The sequence below is a fragment of the Arachis hypogaea genome, chromosome 20, assembly GCF_003086295.3.
Source record: "Arachis hypogaea cultivar Tifrunner chromosome 20, arahy.Tifrunner.gnm2.J5K5, whole genome shotgun sequence".
In the NCBI taxonomy this organism is placed as follows: Eukaryota; Viridiplantae; Streptophyta; class Magnoliopsida; order Fabales; family Fabaceae; genus Arachis; species Arachis hypogaea.
Window position 1 is genome coordinate 85157159 of NC_092055.1, and position 17731 is coordinate 85174889.

A 17731-nucleotide genomic window follows, 5' to 3' on the forward strand; every position below is an offset into this window, starting at 1 on the left:
AACTTAGAAGGGCCCGACATGATGAAGTCGGTCCAAAACATAAAGTTATAAAAGTAATCCTTGAAAGAGACCTGAACAAGGTCCAAAAAAGAGGATTACTAAAATAACTTAGAAGGGCTCGACATGATGAAGTCGGCCCAGAACATAAAGTTATAAAAGTAATCCCTAAAAGAGACCTGAACAAGGTCCAAAATAGAGTATTACTAAAATAACTCCGAAAGGCCCGACATGATGAAGTCGGCCTAGAACATAAAGTTATAAAGTAATCCCTAAAAGAGACCTGACAAAGGTCCAAAAAGAGGATTACTAGAAATAACTTAGCAGAGACCAACATGATGAAATCGGACTCCCACAAACGTTATAAAAGTAATCCTTAAAAGAGACCTAACAAAGGTCCAAACAAAACGGACTACTAGAAATAACTTCAAACCAAAGTGGGGAAGTCGGCATACAAGTTGAACCCAAACATCCACAACCTCAAAAGAATCAAGCCACAAGCATGAAAATACAAAGGCAATCACAAGAGGTCGGTCAACAAGGCTCCAACACTCCCAAAAACCTAAAAAGGTACCAGACAGATGCAGACAAACATATTATGCAAAACACAAGTTATAATAATAAAAAACTCAAGAGGCTACCAAAAGTCACCCCAAGAGCTTGAGAAACTACTTTAATTTTCAAAATAAAGTTGCTAAACAAGCAACTAAAAGAGTATCAAAAAGTCAGAACCAATTATAAAATATAAAAAGTTCAAAGCCCACAAGCCGGGCTATATACACAAACATCCAGAATAATCATTAAGGATCTGAAGACTTCTCAGCTGCATCAGCACGGGGTGAAGGAGGGCGAGTCTGAAGAGGCACCGCATCCACTGTCCCATCATCCCGATTCAAGATTTGGCAATCAGGATCCGACTGGGGATGACCAACCTCAGATGAAGGAATTGAAGAATTCGGTGCAACAGAAGTTTTGGCGGCAGGCACAGGAGGAGGTTCGACATCATCATCATCAGGGTCATCAGGAACAATCTTACCGTCCTTCACAATGTTGTCCAAGCTGAAGAGAGTAAGGTCAAGCTCGGGTGCAAGAACCCGAACTTGCTCCTTCAGGTTCTCATAAGCAGCAGTTACGTTGCCTACAAGGTGACCATGGAGTTCGGCATAATCAGCCCGGGCAGACTCCAAATCATCCCTGAGACGCATCATCTCTCTATAGGTCGTGACATAACTCTGCTTGTGCCTCAACGCCGTGTCTTCAGCCAACTTCACAGAAGCTGCCAAGGCAACAGAACTAGCCTTTTCACCCTCTAACTCTTTCTCTAACTTGGTCACCTTCACCTCGAGCTCCTCCTTCAAACCCTTCATCCGATCGAAATCTAATTTGGCCTCCTCCATAAAGGCCTTTGTAGCGTGAAGGGGAAGATCTTGGGCAGTCCGATATAAGGCCGCCCCCATGTGTGCCATCTTGATGCTGCTTCGAGTAATAAAATCCAAATGGCGAAGAAGAGAAACATCGTCAGTAGGGATGGTACCATAAGGACCGATTTACTGGTCCATAAACTCGACAGCGTCGAAATCAGGGGCATCAAGGTTAAAGGGCTCCGCTATTTTTTGCTTTTTTGGAGAAGGAGCACCGGTAGGAGAAGAGGTAGCAGCAGAAGCTTGCGGGGGATCAACCAAACGGACCCGAGGAGTAGGGATCATCCTCCTCGGTCTAGGAGAGCTCGGAACAGATGGCTTCAACAAAACCTGGGAAGAACCTTCCCCAGCCACCTTGGCCGAGATGTTTTGAGCCGCAGTAGCCTTCCTCGCCTTCTTAAAGGCTTTCATGGAGTCATTGTTCTTGCCATCTCTGAAAAATCAAATCAAACCATAGAAGCAGGTTACACATTGAAAAAAGAAAGAAGCAAAATCAAAACAAAGCAAGACATATCAAATACCCAACGCAGTTCGGACAAGGGACGGGTCCCCCAGAAATTTCTTGGTGTCAAGATGAGGAGGTTCCCCCCAAATATCCTCCAAAATATTTACAAAGGTCTGCTCGATTTCATCAAGCATTTCCCATGTATATCGAGACACTACTACATTTTGTTTCCAACACAAGGGGAAGGCCGGTTCATAGTTCGCTTCTAGAAAAAATGGTTGAGCTCCCTCAACCGCTCGTACCTTAAAGAAGTAATTCTTAAAGTCCCTAAAGGACTCATCATATATGGCAAAAACTTTATATCCCTGGGCAGATCTAAAGAAAATCCAAGAGGCTTTTTTTTAGAAGAAATCCCAGGCTTAGTTAAAACAAAAAGATAAAGGAAGAGATTCTGAGAAGGAGTAACGTCCAACTCTCGGTAGAGCAGCTGAAAGATCTTGATAAAACCCTAGGAGTTCGGATGGAGCTGGGATGGAGCTACATTACACGACCACAGCAAATCGGTCTCAAAAGAAGTGAAAGGAAAAGTGATGTTCAACTGGCTGAAAAAATAGTCATAAGCATAAAAGAAAGGGTGCTCCCCTCGGGTCAGAGCAGGAAAGCAAACCCTCTCCTCGGAATCAGGTGCTACCAATTCATAGTTCCTTTCCTGATCTCTACTCTTACAGAGGTGGTGATGTTTCCTAAGCTCCACACAAAACTCAGCATTCACCACAGAAACACACATTAACACAAGGGAGTCCAACCAATCGGACATCCCCTTAGGAACCTTAGAAGACGTCTCTACAATATTTTTGCGAGAAGACATGGCCAACTAGTCCTACAAATAAGAAAAGAAAATGGATTACTAAAAAAGATCTTAGACGAAATCAGAACAGCTCGGACAAGCATGACACAGAGCAATACAAGCAACAAAAGGAAACCCCATGACCCACACTAAAGATCCAGGGGCATCCTTTGGAGGCAAGTTATGGAACAAAAACTCAGGAAAACCTACAAGTCTACATCTCTACACGTCCTAACAGGAAGATAACGCTCTGAGAAGAAAGCCACAAGCTACAAATCAAAGAAAGTCATCAAAATAACTACCTCCCAAATTCACAGTCGTAGCTTATCAACAAACGGAACTACCAAGCAACGAAAGTTTCAAGAAGAAGTCATCAAAGACGCCACCTTTTTCAAAGATAAACACCCCAAACAAACAAACGACACGAAGAAAATCAAAACGAGCCACTAGAAAAAATCGTTACTTTCTACAAAGGTTCATCAGTAAAATCATCAACATAGTGAAAGTCATCAAAAGGAGCAACCTTTTGGGTAAAGTAAACAGGTTCATAAAAACCAGAAAAACATGCAGCACAGCAACAAGCGAGCACGACGACACAAAAAGGTTCAAGCTTTCTAACATGCATTCAAGCAAAACCAAAACTTTACCAAGAACCGAAGGCAAAGTAAAAGAAGTAAAAAAGCAGAAAGAAGAACCAACCTGGAAAAAGGAGGAAGCTTCGAAGGAAATCGTGGATGGAAAGATAGAATCCGGAATCGCCTTTCATAACAAAGAAAGCACCAACAATCACCAAGCGATGTCACAGGGAGAAACGCGAAAATGCAAATTTCAGACAGAACAGAAAGTGAGAAAGAAAAGGGAAAGTTACAGCAAAGAAACAGAGAAGAGAAACCATTTTAGTGAAAAGTTCAAAATGAACGAAGAAACGTAGCACTAAAAAAATTAATGAGGTTATTAAACCCTCGCGCATTCCCAAAGCAAGGAGACGCGCGTTTTCAAAAGAATAAAAATTCAAAAGAAAACGTTCCGCATTCAAAGGAGAACTCTACAAAGAAGAAGTCGACAAAATGCTAAAGTTCGGCTTCACCAGAGAAGGATCGAAGTCCTAAAACTAAGACTCGACCTCAAAAGAAAGACCGAGCTCGAGCAGGGGCACTGTTCATACCCTGGATCGAGCTGTCCGACCAGGGATGTTTAGCGACAAGGCGACTGACCTCTTCAGGTCAGACTATCTGACCTCTTCTCAAAGAGCTCGGCCAAATTGCCAGGAAAGCCCAATAAAGGGCCCAGATAGAGGAACACGACCCAAATCCAAAGGCAGCCCAAGCCTATAGAGATAAGGGCGGTTCCCTTCAAAATAAGATGACCTCACTCAAAGATAAGATAAGATAACTATCTTATCCCTAGAAAGGTCATCCTCTACTATTATAAATACACTGGAGCACCCAGGTATAACTCATACTCTGATTCTACTAAAAAATCTGCTTAATACCCTTGCTAACTTAAGCATCGGAGTCCCTTGCAGGTACCACCACCCTCCGGTGACAAAGGATCAGCAGCGCAGCCAATCCAGTAAATCGAGCACGACAGCTCTGGCCACCATCCACCAGCCGGACACGTCAGCTCCGACCAGCACAGAATGTCTTGTCTGAGATCGACCTACAGTTTCAGGTAACCCTCGAAACAGTTTCCGGGGTGATCAGTCCCGGGTTTCCGTTAGGTCGACCGTTCGGCTTTTTCCTTTGCTTGTTATTCCAATTTGGAACTTTCGAAAAATAAAACTTATCATATGGTCTGAAATAAGGAAACGATGTAATGCGTAATCAAGTGAAAGATAACAGAAGAGGAAAATGATACAATTGTTAAAAAGAGGAACATAAAGGGAGAATATAAAAGTGAAACATAAGAGGGGGGTTGAGGTCGTTAGGTCGTGCGGTCGTCCCTTCTTATGGGTAGAACCTCTTGAGGTTTGTCATGTTCCATGTTCTCGGCACCTCGTTTCCATCCAGTCTTTCTAGCTTGTAGCCTCCCTTGCCAACGACTTCTTTCACTCTGTAAGGACCTTCCCAGTTCGCAGCTAGCTTGCCTTCCCCTGGGGTTGGTAACCCTATGTCGTTACGTCGTAAAACCAGGTCGCCTTCCCCTAGGCTTCTCTTTAGCACTTTGCCATTGTACCTTAGGGCTATTCTTTGTTTTATTGCTGCTTCTGCTAGGTGTGCCATTTGCCTTGTTTCATCGACTAGATCCTTTTCGATTGCCTCACTCCCTCCTTTGAGGAGTATCCTTGGGCTTGGTTCCCCGACTTCGACTGGGATGACTGTGTCGACCCCGTATGTGAGTCGGAAGGGGGTTTCGCCGGTGGATGATTGGGGGGTGGTTCTGTATGACCACAAGACTGAGGCTAGCTCGTCTGCCCATGAGCCCTTCTTTCCTTCAAGTCGCCTCTTTAACCCTTTTAGGATAACTTTGTTAACTGCTTCCACCTGGCCGTTGGTTTGGGGTGCTCGACCAAGGAGAACCTCTATTTGATCTTTAGTCCATCTAAGAATCCTTTAAACTTCTTATCGGTGAACTGTGTCCCGTTGTCCGATATGACGGTCTCCGGAATCCCAAACCTAGTGACCACCTGCTTCCACATAAACTTTTGGTAGTTTACCGTGGATATGCTAGCTAGTGGTTTTGCTTCCACCCATTTGGTGTAATAGTCAATGGCCACTATAAAGTGCTTCACTTGCCCAGGCCCTGGTGGGAATGGCCCCAAGAGGTCAACTCCCCATTGGGCGAAAGGTCGGGGAGCCATCATTAGGATGAGCTCCTCGGGAGGTGCTTTATGGAAGTTGGCATTTTTTTGGCACTTTTTGCATTTTTTTCACGAACTTCTGGGCGTCCGACATCATTGTAGGCTAGTAATATCTTTCTTGGATGATCTTTCTTGCTAAAGATCTTCCCCTAATGTGGTGACCACAACATCCTTCATGGACTTCTCTTAGGACGTAGTCCGTCTGGTCGGGGTGCAGACATTTGAGTAGGGGCTGGTGGAGCCCTTGTTTGTACAACTGCCCCTGTATGATTGTATATTTGGGGGCTTCCCTCTTGATAGCTTGTGCTTTCTTCACATCTAGGGGCGTTTCTGCATACTCCAGATATCGGGAGATAGCGTCTATCCATGAGGGGGGTTCGGCACCTGGGTTGTGCACATGATGATTGCAGGTTCCGTTGCTAGCCCTTGGATTAGGGATCTGTTCCCTGTGCCGGGTTTAGTGCTTGCTAGCTTAGAAAGGAGGTCGGCTCGGGCGTTCCTTTCTCTAGGAACGTGCTGGATTGTGACTTCTTCGAAACTTTTGCATAGCTCTTTTACCTTTTTCAAGTATTTTTGCAGTAGCGCGTCCATGGCTTGGTAGCTACCATTTACTTGGGAGATGACGATTTGGGAGTCGCTACTGACTTCCACTCTTGACGCTCCGACTTCTTTGGCTAGTATCAGTCCTCCTATCAGGGCTTCATACTCGGCCTGGTCGTTAGAGACCGGGAAGTCAAATTGGATGGATTGCTCGTAGGCTACTCCTGTCGAGATTTCGAGGATGATTCCGGCCCCTCCGAGTGCTTGGTTGGATGCTCTGTCAACGTGGTGTTTCCGTCGTGTGTTCGGTGTGTCGGGAGTCTCTCCTGTGACTTCTATGAGGAAGACTTCCATGGCTTGGGCTTTGATTGCCTGTCTTGGCTTGTATTGCAAATCATATTGGGACAGTTCTATTGCCCATGCCATCATTCTTCCCGCCAGGTCGGGTTTCTGGAGGACTTGTTGGATGGCTTGGTCGGTCCTCAGAATGATTACGTGCCCTTGGAAGTATTGCTTTAGCCTTCTAGATGAGATTAGTAGGGCGTAGGCCAGCTTTTCCAATTTGGTGTACCTCATCTCCGCCACTTGGAGTACTTTGCTGATGAAGTATATTGCGCGCTGAGTTTTGTCCTCTTCCCGGACTAGGACTGCCGCGATCGCTTGCGCGGTCACGACCAAGTATAAGTATAGGGGCTCCCCCTCTCTAGGCTTGCTGAGTACCAGAGGTTTCGAGAGTATCTTTTTGAAATGGCTGAACGCTCCTTCGCATGCTGGGGTCTACTCAAAGGTGATTTCCTTCTTCATTAGGTTGAAGAATGGGATGGCCCTTTCTGCCGATGCTCCGAGAAAACGAGACAGAGCCGTGAGCTTCCCGGTGAGTCGTTGATAAACCCCGATTTTGTGGTTTATCTTGAGCTTAATTTGGAGGATTTTATCAACTTTTCTCACATTTATTCAATGAAATAGCATGGTTTTACAATTCTCCCTTGATTTGTGCTTAAATGTGAAAACATGCTTTTTAGGCCTTAAAATAGTTAAATTTAACTCACTTTAATTCCATTCACTACCTTGATATATTTCTTGAGTGATTTTAGGTTCATAAGGCAAGTATTGGATGGAAGAAGTGAGGAGAAAAGCATGCAGAGTGGGAGAATTCATGAAGAAATGAAGAAACCGTAAAGCTATCAAGCTTGACCTCTTCGCACTCAAACGACCATAAGTTGAGCTACAGAGGTCCAAATGAGGCACTTCCATTTGCGTTAGAAAGCTAACATCCGGGGCTTTGAAATGATATAAAATTTGCCATATTTTGCTTCGCGTTTAGGGGCGCGCATGCGCACTATACGTGTGCGCGCCGATGCTGCTCGTGGACCACTAAAGTGAAATCGCGCCCCAGCGATTTCTGAAGCACTTTGGGCCCAAACCAACTCATTTCTGATGCTATTTCATGTAGAATTCAAGCTTGGACAAGGGGGGAGCAATTGTTTGTAGTTTTAGCATCATGTAGGTTAGTTTATAGAGAGAGAAGCTCCCTCTTCTCTCTAGAATTAGGTTAGGTTAATTTCTCCTAGATCTAGGTTCAATTACATGTTTTCATCTTATTTCTTTTAAGAATTATTGCTTCTACTCTTTCATTCTCATGATTTATAGTGTTAATTTTCCTTTTATACTCTCTTTTATGTTCATAGATGTACTTGTTGGATTTGGATTTTCTTTCAATGAAATTTAATGTTTGATGTTCTTTTAGTGTTGATTTGAGTTGTGATCTTACTTTTCTTGCAATTGGTAGTTGTTAGATTTTACTATTTCTTGCAATTTATTATGATTTCCATTTGTACCCACCAAGAGTTTGACAAAATACTTAGTTGGGCTTTAGAGTAGATTTAGAGCATTCTTGGCTTGGGAAGAGTAATTGGGCAATCTTGAGTCATGAAAACCCAACCTATGTTGGTGAATTAGAATTGTTAGTTAATATCATTTTCAATGACTCTAATCTTTTGTTAATTTAATTAGTGAGTTGATTAGGAATTTTTATTTGAGATTAACTAGTCTTGTTTGATTTTCTCTCATGGAAGATAACTTACACCTTCTTCCAATGTTGGGGATGACGAAATGAGATAGATTCTTGTTATTATTGTGATATGATTGATTAATCTTGTTTGACATTCTCCCTATGTGAAGATAACATGATACCTTCTTCCATTTATTGGAGTTGACTAAATAAGATGAATTAATCATTGTATAACTAGGATAAAAGCCTATGATCTCAATTCTTGCCATGAATGTCTCTCTTTGTTAATTGCCTTCTTTAGTTACTTGCTTGATTTACTTTTCTTGTCATTTAATTTCTTGCCCTCTTACCAATCAAACCCCCCTTGTTCTTCATATCCAATAATTGACCACTTCATTGCAATTCCTTGTGAGACGACCCAGAGTCTAAATACTTCAGTTATTTTTCATTGGGATTTGTACATGTGACAAAACCATATTTTAATTTGATGTGAGAGTTGTTTGTTGGTTTGGAGCTATGCTTACAATGAAATTCTTCTTTTTATAAGAGAAATTCCTAACCAACACGATTCATGCAATCAAATTAATGGCGCCGTTACCGGGGACTTGCAATGGTGTTATATTATTGGCTATTGTGAATATTGTGAATATGTTTGCTTTTTGCTTATTTGTTAGTTTTTGTTAGCTTTAGGACTTTGTTGCTTATTTTTGTTAGTTTTTGTTTCTCTTTGCTATTATGAATTCTCATCCTCACTTTGGCTATGAGTTTAGTTATAACTATGTTGTAGGGAATAGAAGCTTCAATGGGGATGTGCATCAAGGATTTGGGAATCAAAGATGGGAGGAGCCTCAAGGGATTGATCAACCTTATTGGCAACAACCCCCTCCGGTTTCTTATGGGTATAATTCTAATCCTAATGCATATCAATCTAATGGATGTGGTGACCTTTATTGTGATTGTCAACAACCACCACCATAAGCCTATGAACCACCTCCTCAACCTAATTTCGAACCACGTTACTCACAAGCCCCCTACCACCAAACACCTCATTATGACCCTAATTCTTATCCATCATATCAACTACCTTATGAACCATATGAACCACACATGAAACTACCACCATTCTAACATAATTACTCTCAAGAACCACCTCAATATACACCAACTCCATATCCTTACCAAGATGAACCAACTTCCAATTATGAAACTTCCTTCCCAAACAATGAACCTTCTTTTTCCACACCACCTCCAATGGATGATCCTCTCTAAGAATGTGTTAGTTCTTACATTCGAAGGCAAGAAGAGAACTAAAAGGAGTTCAAGGAGTTAAAAGCCAAGATAGCTACCATAGCGGAAGCCGTTCGCAATATAGTCTCCTCCCGCCTAAGCCTATGTGATCAAGGAACTCCCATTGTTGAATGTGAAGAAGCAATCAAGGAGCATAGTGAGGGAGTGAGTTTGGAGCTTCAAGGCATAGAAGAAGGGTTGAAACAAGAATTGTCACAAAGGGAAGAAGTTGAGATGAATGAGCCGGAAGAAGTGGTTGAAAACATAGAAGATGTTGGAAGTCTATGGCAATGTAGAATTAGAAAGTCCTCTTCCAAGATGCTTGATGTTAATGTTGAGGAGGGTGTACAACCTCCAAAGCATATTATGATTGAAAACTTTGAAGAGGTTGATCAAGAGATAGATTCAATCATTGAAGAGTTCCTATCTACAATTGAATCCTCTCCCATTGGGCTTGAAATTGAGGTCAAAGAAGAAGATGCACAACCTCTCATGCCTTTGGTGAGCAATGAAGAAGAATTTGAATTGGAAGTAAGCCACCAAGAGTAAGAGGTTGAAGTTGAAGAAGCTTGTAAAGAGGTGGAGGTAATCAAGGAAGAATACAAGGGAGTGGAGCTTACAAGATCATTGGGACCACCCCTTCCAAAGTCACCATCCTACAAAACATTCAAGAGGGTAAAATTCTTATCTCTAATCTTTACTTTCCCACTTGAATATGGTTTGATTGAAAATGATGGTCAACTTAGAGCTCTTTGTGGAGTTAAGAGTAAGAGAGAGTTGTGTAGTGGTTGGAAACATCACTCTAAGTTCATAATGGTTGCATACTCAAAGTTGAATAGCAATGGTTCGTGTAGAACAAAATTGTATGGGTCTAGGAAAATATTTGGATGCTCAATTAAGAATTCACAAACCTTGCCACCCAATTGGAATCATGATGATCAATTTGAAGATGGGTGTCAAAACAAAGTGTGGGATCCCGGATTGCACAAGGAAAATTAACTTTGCGAGCTCATAGTTTGTGAAGAACTCCATCAAAGCTTGAAGATATTAACATTGAAGAATGGAGCTTATTGGAGATTCAAGAATTGGTGGATGTTCATAGATGGTTACAAGCACAAGCCACCTTGATGAGGTGCTCCCCATAAGTCCAACGTAAGGACAATAAACAAAAGTGCTAGGTGAGAGACAGCCCACCATGGTAATATCTTTTCATTTTCTCTTTTGTAAATATTGGTAGAGTTAGTTTAAATTCATATTTAGAGTAGTTTGTTGAGTCTATTTGGTAGTCTAATATGTTAAATAAGGTTTTATGGTGTTTGGGTAGCTGTTTGGAGGTTTGGAATGCTTGATTTGGTGTAAGAACTTGGAAAAAAATTGAAAAACAGAGCACCAACCCGCGCGTGCGCGCACCTGGCGCGTACGCGCGCCTCAAGCATTTTCGATCATCCATGCGGATGCACCATGTACGCGTACGCGTGGATGCAAAAATTCTACCTCCAGCCAAAAACCAGAGAGTTATGCCCAGTTTGTGCCTATTATGTGCCTCCAACCCACGCGTGCGTGCACCTGGCGCGTACGCGCCCTTCGGCCAACTGCGCATCGGCGCGTACGCGTGCATGACGCATCCGCGCCGGTAAAAAAAAGAGAGTTTTTTTCTCATCTTCCATTTTCTTTTGTCCATTGCATTCGCATACTCTTATTCTTCGTGTTTTCATTTTGTTTTTATAGCCTGTTTTTACTTTATTTTTTTTAGCTTCTTATTTGAATAATGGTGTTGCATTTTTCTACTCAATTGTTGAGAATTTCTTGGTTAATCTTGGTGCTTCTTGACTTGTTTGATATTGTTGGGTAATGAAACTTTTAAATCAATGCTTAATCTTGTATGACTCTTATATTCTTTGTGCATTGATATGAACTTGCATGTCTTTCATGACCCACCTTTTCTAGTTGAACTTGATGCTTTTGAGTGCTCTTCATGCTTTGACTCTACTCTTGCATCAAGTATTAGTTAATATGTCCTTTGTCTATATTGCTTTCTCACTCACATGCGTAGCTAACATGTAGTGAGGACCCTACTCTTATTTGGCATTAGCCCCCGCCTATGTTCTACTTGCTTTGCTATCTTCATTGTAGGCTTAATTCTCTTTCTTTTTCTTTACTTTTAGGTTGGCCACCAAGAAGGAAAGGTTTGGAAAGACTTCTAAATGGGACAACAAACAAGTTCACCCGCACAAACCTTTGAAGAAACTCATCAATTGTAGCAACCCGTCCACCTTGCTCTCCTTTGCATGCACCGAGGACGGTGCAAATTTCTAAGTGTGGGGAGGTCGTCCGACCAACCTCCATGGGTAACAATTTCCATTTCAACACCAATTTTTTTTAATTCTTATCTTTGTTAGATTAGTTACTGCATTGCATGATGGATTGCATGTTAGTTAGAATTTGTACATATTTTACCACTTTTTTTATGTTAGGACTACTTGGTTAGGGTGATGATTTCTTTTCTAAGAAACTATTTTTAGGGCACCTATCAATTTAAAAAATTTTTTGTGATAAACTTGCTTGAAGAATTTATTTTGGAACATGGTTTTTGAGCTAAGAACACAAGCATGTGAGTTTTGAGCCTAATTGTGTGGTTACATCATCTAACCACTTATTTTCATTCTTGTGTGCATTGTTCTCTTTCTATGATTGTAATCTTTGATTTGTTTGATTCTTTATGTCCATTATTCCATGTATACATGCATTTATATGATTGAGGCCATCATTTCATATAGCTCACTTACCCAAATAGCCTACCTTTCATCAACCATTGTTAGCCAATTTTGAGCCTATTAAATTCCTTTTGTTCTTAATTGTAGCACATCACTACTCTTAAGCAAAAAATAATAAATGTCCTTAATTTGGATCTTTGATTAGCTTAGGCTAGTGATGGTGTGTATCAATTGGGTATGGGAAACTTAGGACATTAGTTGAGAGGAAAGTGTGTTTTTATATTTTTCGGAATTGGGTACATGCTTATGCATTAAATATGTAAAACCATATGCATTGACATGTTTGTATATATTCTTCTAAAAAAATGGAAAAAGAAAAAAAAGAGAAAAAGAAATAAAAAGAGGACAAAAATGCCCCAAAGTAAAGTTCAATAAAAATCAATGCGTATGGAATGTTAATTAAAGAGAATGCATGAGTATGTGAAAAAGTAGGAATCATGGGTAGTTGGTTTGTATTAGAATTGCATAGGTTTTTGTATGTGTTTGCTGAGAGCTTAGGTTAATCAAAGATTCAAATTTCAAGCTCACTTAACCATATGCATCCTACCTTGACCCTAGCCCCATTACAACCTATGAATAAGTCCTCATGATGAATGTATGCATGCATTGAATAATTGTTGATTGTTAGATGAAAAACAAATCATGGAAAGCATTATTAGAAGAGAATTGAGTGATCGATCCTATACACTAGAGCGACTAAAGCGAATACACTTCCAGTGAGGGTTCGATGCTCAATTCCTTGTTCCCAGCTTTCATGAGCGTTCTTCTTGCAAGTCTATTTGAACTTCATCTTGATATTTGAATTGGTAGAGTTTGTGAGTCGTCATACGACCTTTACCCTACTTGCTTATATATGTTCTTGGAGATTGATTTACTTTTAACCAAGTAGGTAGAATCATTTTGCATTTAGTTACATTCATATAGATAGGTTTATATAGTTTCTTTGTATTGAATAAATGTTCATACCCCTTTTCTTGTCCTTCTTTATTCTTAGCATGAGGACATGCTTAGTTTAAGTGTGGGGAGATTTGATTATCTTGTGCTTAATTTGAGAGATTTTATGAACTTTTCTCATATTTATTCAATGAAATAGCATGGTTTTGCAATTCTCCCTTGATTTGTGCTTAAATGTGAAAACATACTTTTTAGGCCTTAAAATAGCTAAATTTAACTCACTTTAATTCCATTCGATGCCTTGATATGTTTGTTGAGTGATTTCAGGTTCATAAGACAAGTATTGGATGGAAGAAGTGAGGAGAAAAGCATGCAAAGTGGGAGAACTCATGAAGAAATGAAGGAACTATAAAGCTGTCAAGCCTGACCTCTTCGCACTCAAATGACCATAACTTGAGCTACAGAGGTCCAAATGAGGCGGTTTTAGTTGATTTGGAAAGCTAACATCCGGGGCTTCGAAATGATATAAAATTTTCTATATGTTTCTTCGCGTTTAGGGGCGCGCACACGCACTGTACGCGTGCACGCCGATGCTGCTTGTGGCCCAGTAAAGTGAAATCGCCCCCAGCGATTTCTGAAGCACTTTGGGCCCAACCCAACTCATTTCTGATGCTATTTCATGAAGAATTCAAGCTTGGGCAAGGGGGGAGAAATTGTTTGTAGTTTTAGCATCATGTAAGTTAGTTTCTAGAGAGAGAAGCTCCCTCTTCTCTCTAGAATTAGGTTAGGTTAATTTCTCCTAGATCTAGGTTCAATTACATGTTTTTATCTTGTTTCTTTTATGAATTCTTGCTTCTACTCTTTCATTCTCATGATTTATAGTGTTAATTTTCCTTTTATGCTCTCTTTTATGTTTATGGATGTACTTGTTGGATTTGGATTTTCTTTCAATGAAATTTAATATTTGATGTTCTTTTAGTATTGATTTGAGTTGTGATCTTACTTTCCTTGCAATTGGTAGTTGTTAGATTTTACTATTTCTTGCAATTTATTATGCTTTCCATTTGTACCCACCAAGTATTTGACAAAATGCTTGGTTGGGCTTTAGAGTAGATTTAGAGCATTGTTGGCTTGGGAAGAGTAATTGGACAATCTTAAGTCATGAAAACCCAACCTATGTTGGTGAATTAGAATTGTTAGTTAATATCATTTTCAATGACTCTAATCTTTTGCTAATTTAATTAGTGAGTTGATTAGGAATTTTGATTTGAGATTAACTAGTCTTGTTTGACTTTCTCTCATGGAAGATAACTTACACCTTCTTCCAATGTTGGGGATGACGAAATGAGATAGATTTTTGTTATTATTGTGATATGATTGATTAATCTTGTTTGAAATTCTCCCTATGTGAAGATAACATGATACCTTCTTCCATTTGTTGGAGTTGACTAAATAAGATGAATTAATCAATGTATGACTAGGATAGAAAGCCTATGATCTCAATTCTTGCCATGAATGTCTCTCTTTGTTAATTGCCTTCTTTAGTTACTTGCTTGATTTACTTTCCTTGTCATTTAATTTCTTGCCCTCTTACCAATCAAAGCCCTCGTTGTTCTTCATAGCCAATAATTGACCACTTCATTGCAATTCCTTATGAGACGACCCGGAGTCTAAATACTTCGGTTAATTTTTATTGGGGTTTGTACATGTGACAAAACCATATTTTAATTTGATGTGAGAGTTATTTGTTGGTTTGGAGCACGTCTTTGATGCACCCAGGGCTCGTCATCTTGAGGACGGCTTCGCATTTGTCCGGGTTGGCTTCTACCCCTCTTTATGTTATCATGAACCCCAGGAATTTCCCTGTTTCCATGGCGAATGCGCACTTAAGCGGGTTAAACCTCATGTTGAATTTCCTTAGGGCCTTGACGACATCCTGGAGGTCGTCTATTAGTTTGCTCGGCTCTGCTATTTTTACTAGGATGTCGTCGACGTACACCTCTATCGTTTTGCCGACGAAGTCGTGGAAGACTCTGCTCATCAGCCTTTGGCAGGTGGCCCCCTGCGTTCTTCAATCCGAAGGGCATTACTTTGTAGCAGTAGGTTCCCTTTGGTGTTATGAATGCCGTTTTGTCCTCGTCAGGTCGGTGCTTCGGGATTTGGTTATAGCCGGAATAGGCATCCACGAAGCTGAGGAAACGATATCCCGCCGCCGAGTTAACCAAGGTGTCAACGTCGGGGAGGGGAAAGGAGTCATTTGGGCATGCCTTGTTCAGGTCGGAGTAATCGACGCACATCCTCCATTTTCAACTGGATCTTTTGACTACGACAACATTGGACAGCCATGTCGAGTACTCGAGTTCCTTGATGAACCCTACTTCTAGTAGTCCTGCTGTTTGCTTGGCGACTTCTTCAGCTCTTTCCTGCATCTTCCTTTGCCTCTGGTCTACCGGTTTGGCCTCGGGCTTTATGGCTAACCGGTGGGACATGACCTCAGGGATCCTGTAACAACCCCGATTTTTGACTACGTAAGATCTTTTCTGAAAGTACGGATTTTTTCGAAAGATTAGTAGGGGAAGAACCTCTTCTATATCATCAAGAATTTCAATCCTCATTGCCATTATGTCATCTTTAAGGTAGAGCCCTTTTTGAGGCAAGCTCAATAACGCAGTCATGTAGAACCTAGTTTTTAAACCGTATCGGTTAGGAGTTTTGGTTCTATTTTTCGTAAATAGTCTCTGTTTGATGAACCGAACTTGATTCATGAGAGAAGAGAGATAATAAGATAATATTATCATTATATTAGTATTAGAAGCTTCTTGAATGATATTATAAGGTTACCTGGTCTATTTTAGTTAAAAACAGAAAATCAGTTTAACCAGGTTTACGGTTTACTGGTGCAGCTTAGCACCAGCACTCTCTGATGACTTTAGCAATGCTAAGGCCTCATAATACATGTTCTATTCTCATATTAAATATGTTACTAGTGTCATTTATGTTAGTAGCTCAGAAAATAATTTCTAGAGATGTTTTTACAAGTGTTCTGATACACCTAGTTTTAGTAGTTATACACTTGAGATATTTTAATATTATTTTAACCCACCTCCAAGCCAACCAATGACAACTCACCTTACACCCCCAAGACCTCTAAGGCTGTCTCATTTACTCCCTTTGGCCGAAAATAATAAGAGAGAAAAGAGAGAAACTTTCATGAACACTTAATCTTCAAAGCTTGATTTCTTCTGAACTAAAACTCAAATCAAAACTCCAATTTCACAAAAATGATCCTTTCTTCTTTCTCTACATGATCATATGACTTATCAAGGCTGGAAATAAGGTGAGATGGCTGTCTCCCTCCTTCTTCAATTCGGTTTTCAAGGAAAACCATGCAAAACATGTGTTTTCTTGATGTTTTTCCTTAGGAATCATGCTTAACTTGACTTGAGGGCCAAGAAACGTGAATTTACAGCAAGTATAAGGTTAGAAATTACTTCCTAACATGATGAGTGAGATTTGGTTAGTTGAGGGTTTTTGGATTTAAAGTTGTTCTTGATGTGATTTAGGAGGAAAAAGTGCTTAAGGACCACCTGAAAGTCTAACCGAATTAGGAGCAGCAAAACCAGGTAGGGTTTGACGAATTTAATCTTGATTGATTGTGTTTGATTTGTGTAATTATGATATGGTTTGGCTGTGCTTGAAATTGATGATTTATATGAGTGATTCTTGTTGAAATTTTGGTGAAAATTTGATGAAATTTGATGATATTCAAGCTATGAAACATGTTCTTGAGTGAAGCTGGAAAAACGAACCCTAATCCTTAAATTGGGTTCAATTTGTGTTTAAAACATGTAGAAAAGATGGGGTTTTAGTGACTGGGAATTTATTTTGAATTTTGGTAAAAATCGGTTGCTGAAAAGATTGAAAAACGGGTAAAAATAGAGAAAGAATCTGAAGAATTTACGAAGAACACGAAGAACACTTTGAGTGTGGTGAAGAACAATTAAGAACACCTTTTTGATCCATAAAAGGGCAAGGAAGTAAAAATTTTGGTGTTTAAGGGGTTATTTAGTAATTTCTGAAAGTTAGGGTGGTTAAAGTAGAAATATTAAAAGTTACCGGGGTAAAAAGTTAATTTTGAAAGTGAAAAGGTAAAGGCAAGGTAATTTTCGAAAATTTAATGATAAAATAATAAATAATAATAAAATATTAAATAATAATATTTAATTAAAAATAATATTTTAATAAAAATAATAAAATAATGCGAAAAAGGCAGTTTTCTGTAAAAGCCTTAGAAAGACAACTTTAAGCGCAGAATCTCATAATTACCTTCATAAAACACTTAGGGAGTGGTAAGAACATATTAGTGAGGCAAAGATAAAGGAAAGATAAGAAGTTAAAGAAAAGATAAAAATCAAGGAAAAGTCTGTAAAATTCGAATGATAGAAAAACAGGCAGAGATTAGTGAACGAACTAGGACAACATAGTTAGTCCTTGAGTTGCGACTAGGGTTAGGTATAATATGAAAAGTTAAACTGTTTCAGTATAGACTTAATAAACCTATACTTGGAACAGATTAACTATCATACCGAAATTTACATAAGCTTTAAATACATACGTTAAGAAGAGAAATCAAAGCAGAGTAAAGAGATACCAAGAATAGAGTAACCAGAGTAGAGTAAAGTGATCAAGAGAAAAGAGTAATCAGATCAGAGTAG

At 39.9% G+C, this 17731-nt stretch overlaps 1 protein-coding gene across 1 annotated transcript; it reads right to left on the reverse strand.

The window, feature by feature from the left end:
* Positions 1-797: 797 nt before the first annotated feature.
* Positions 798-5510, reverse strand: LOC140183102 (uncharacterized). The gene is made up of 3 exons (XM_072231118.1): positions 5326-5510; positions 4670-5251; positions 798-1056 (listed from the first exon to the last, which is right to left on the reverse strand). Exons 1-3 carry the CDS (start codon positions 5508-5510, stop codon positions 798-800), a joined length of 1026 nt encoding a protein of 341 aa, XP_072087219.1.
* Between the last annotated feature and the right edge of the window lie 12221 nt (positions 5511-17731).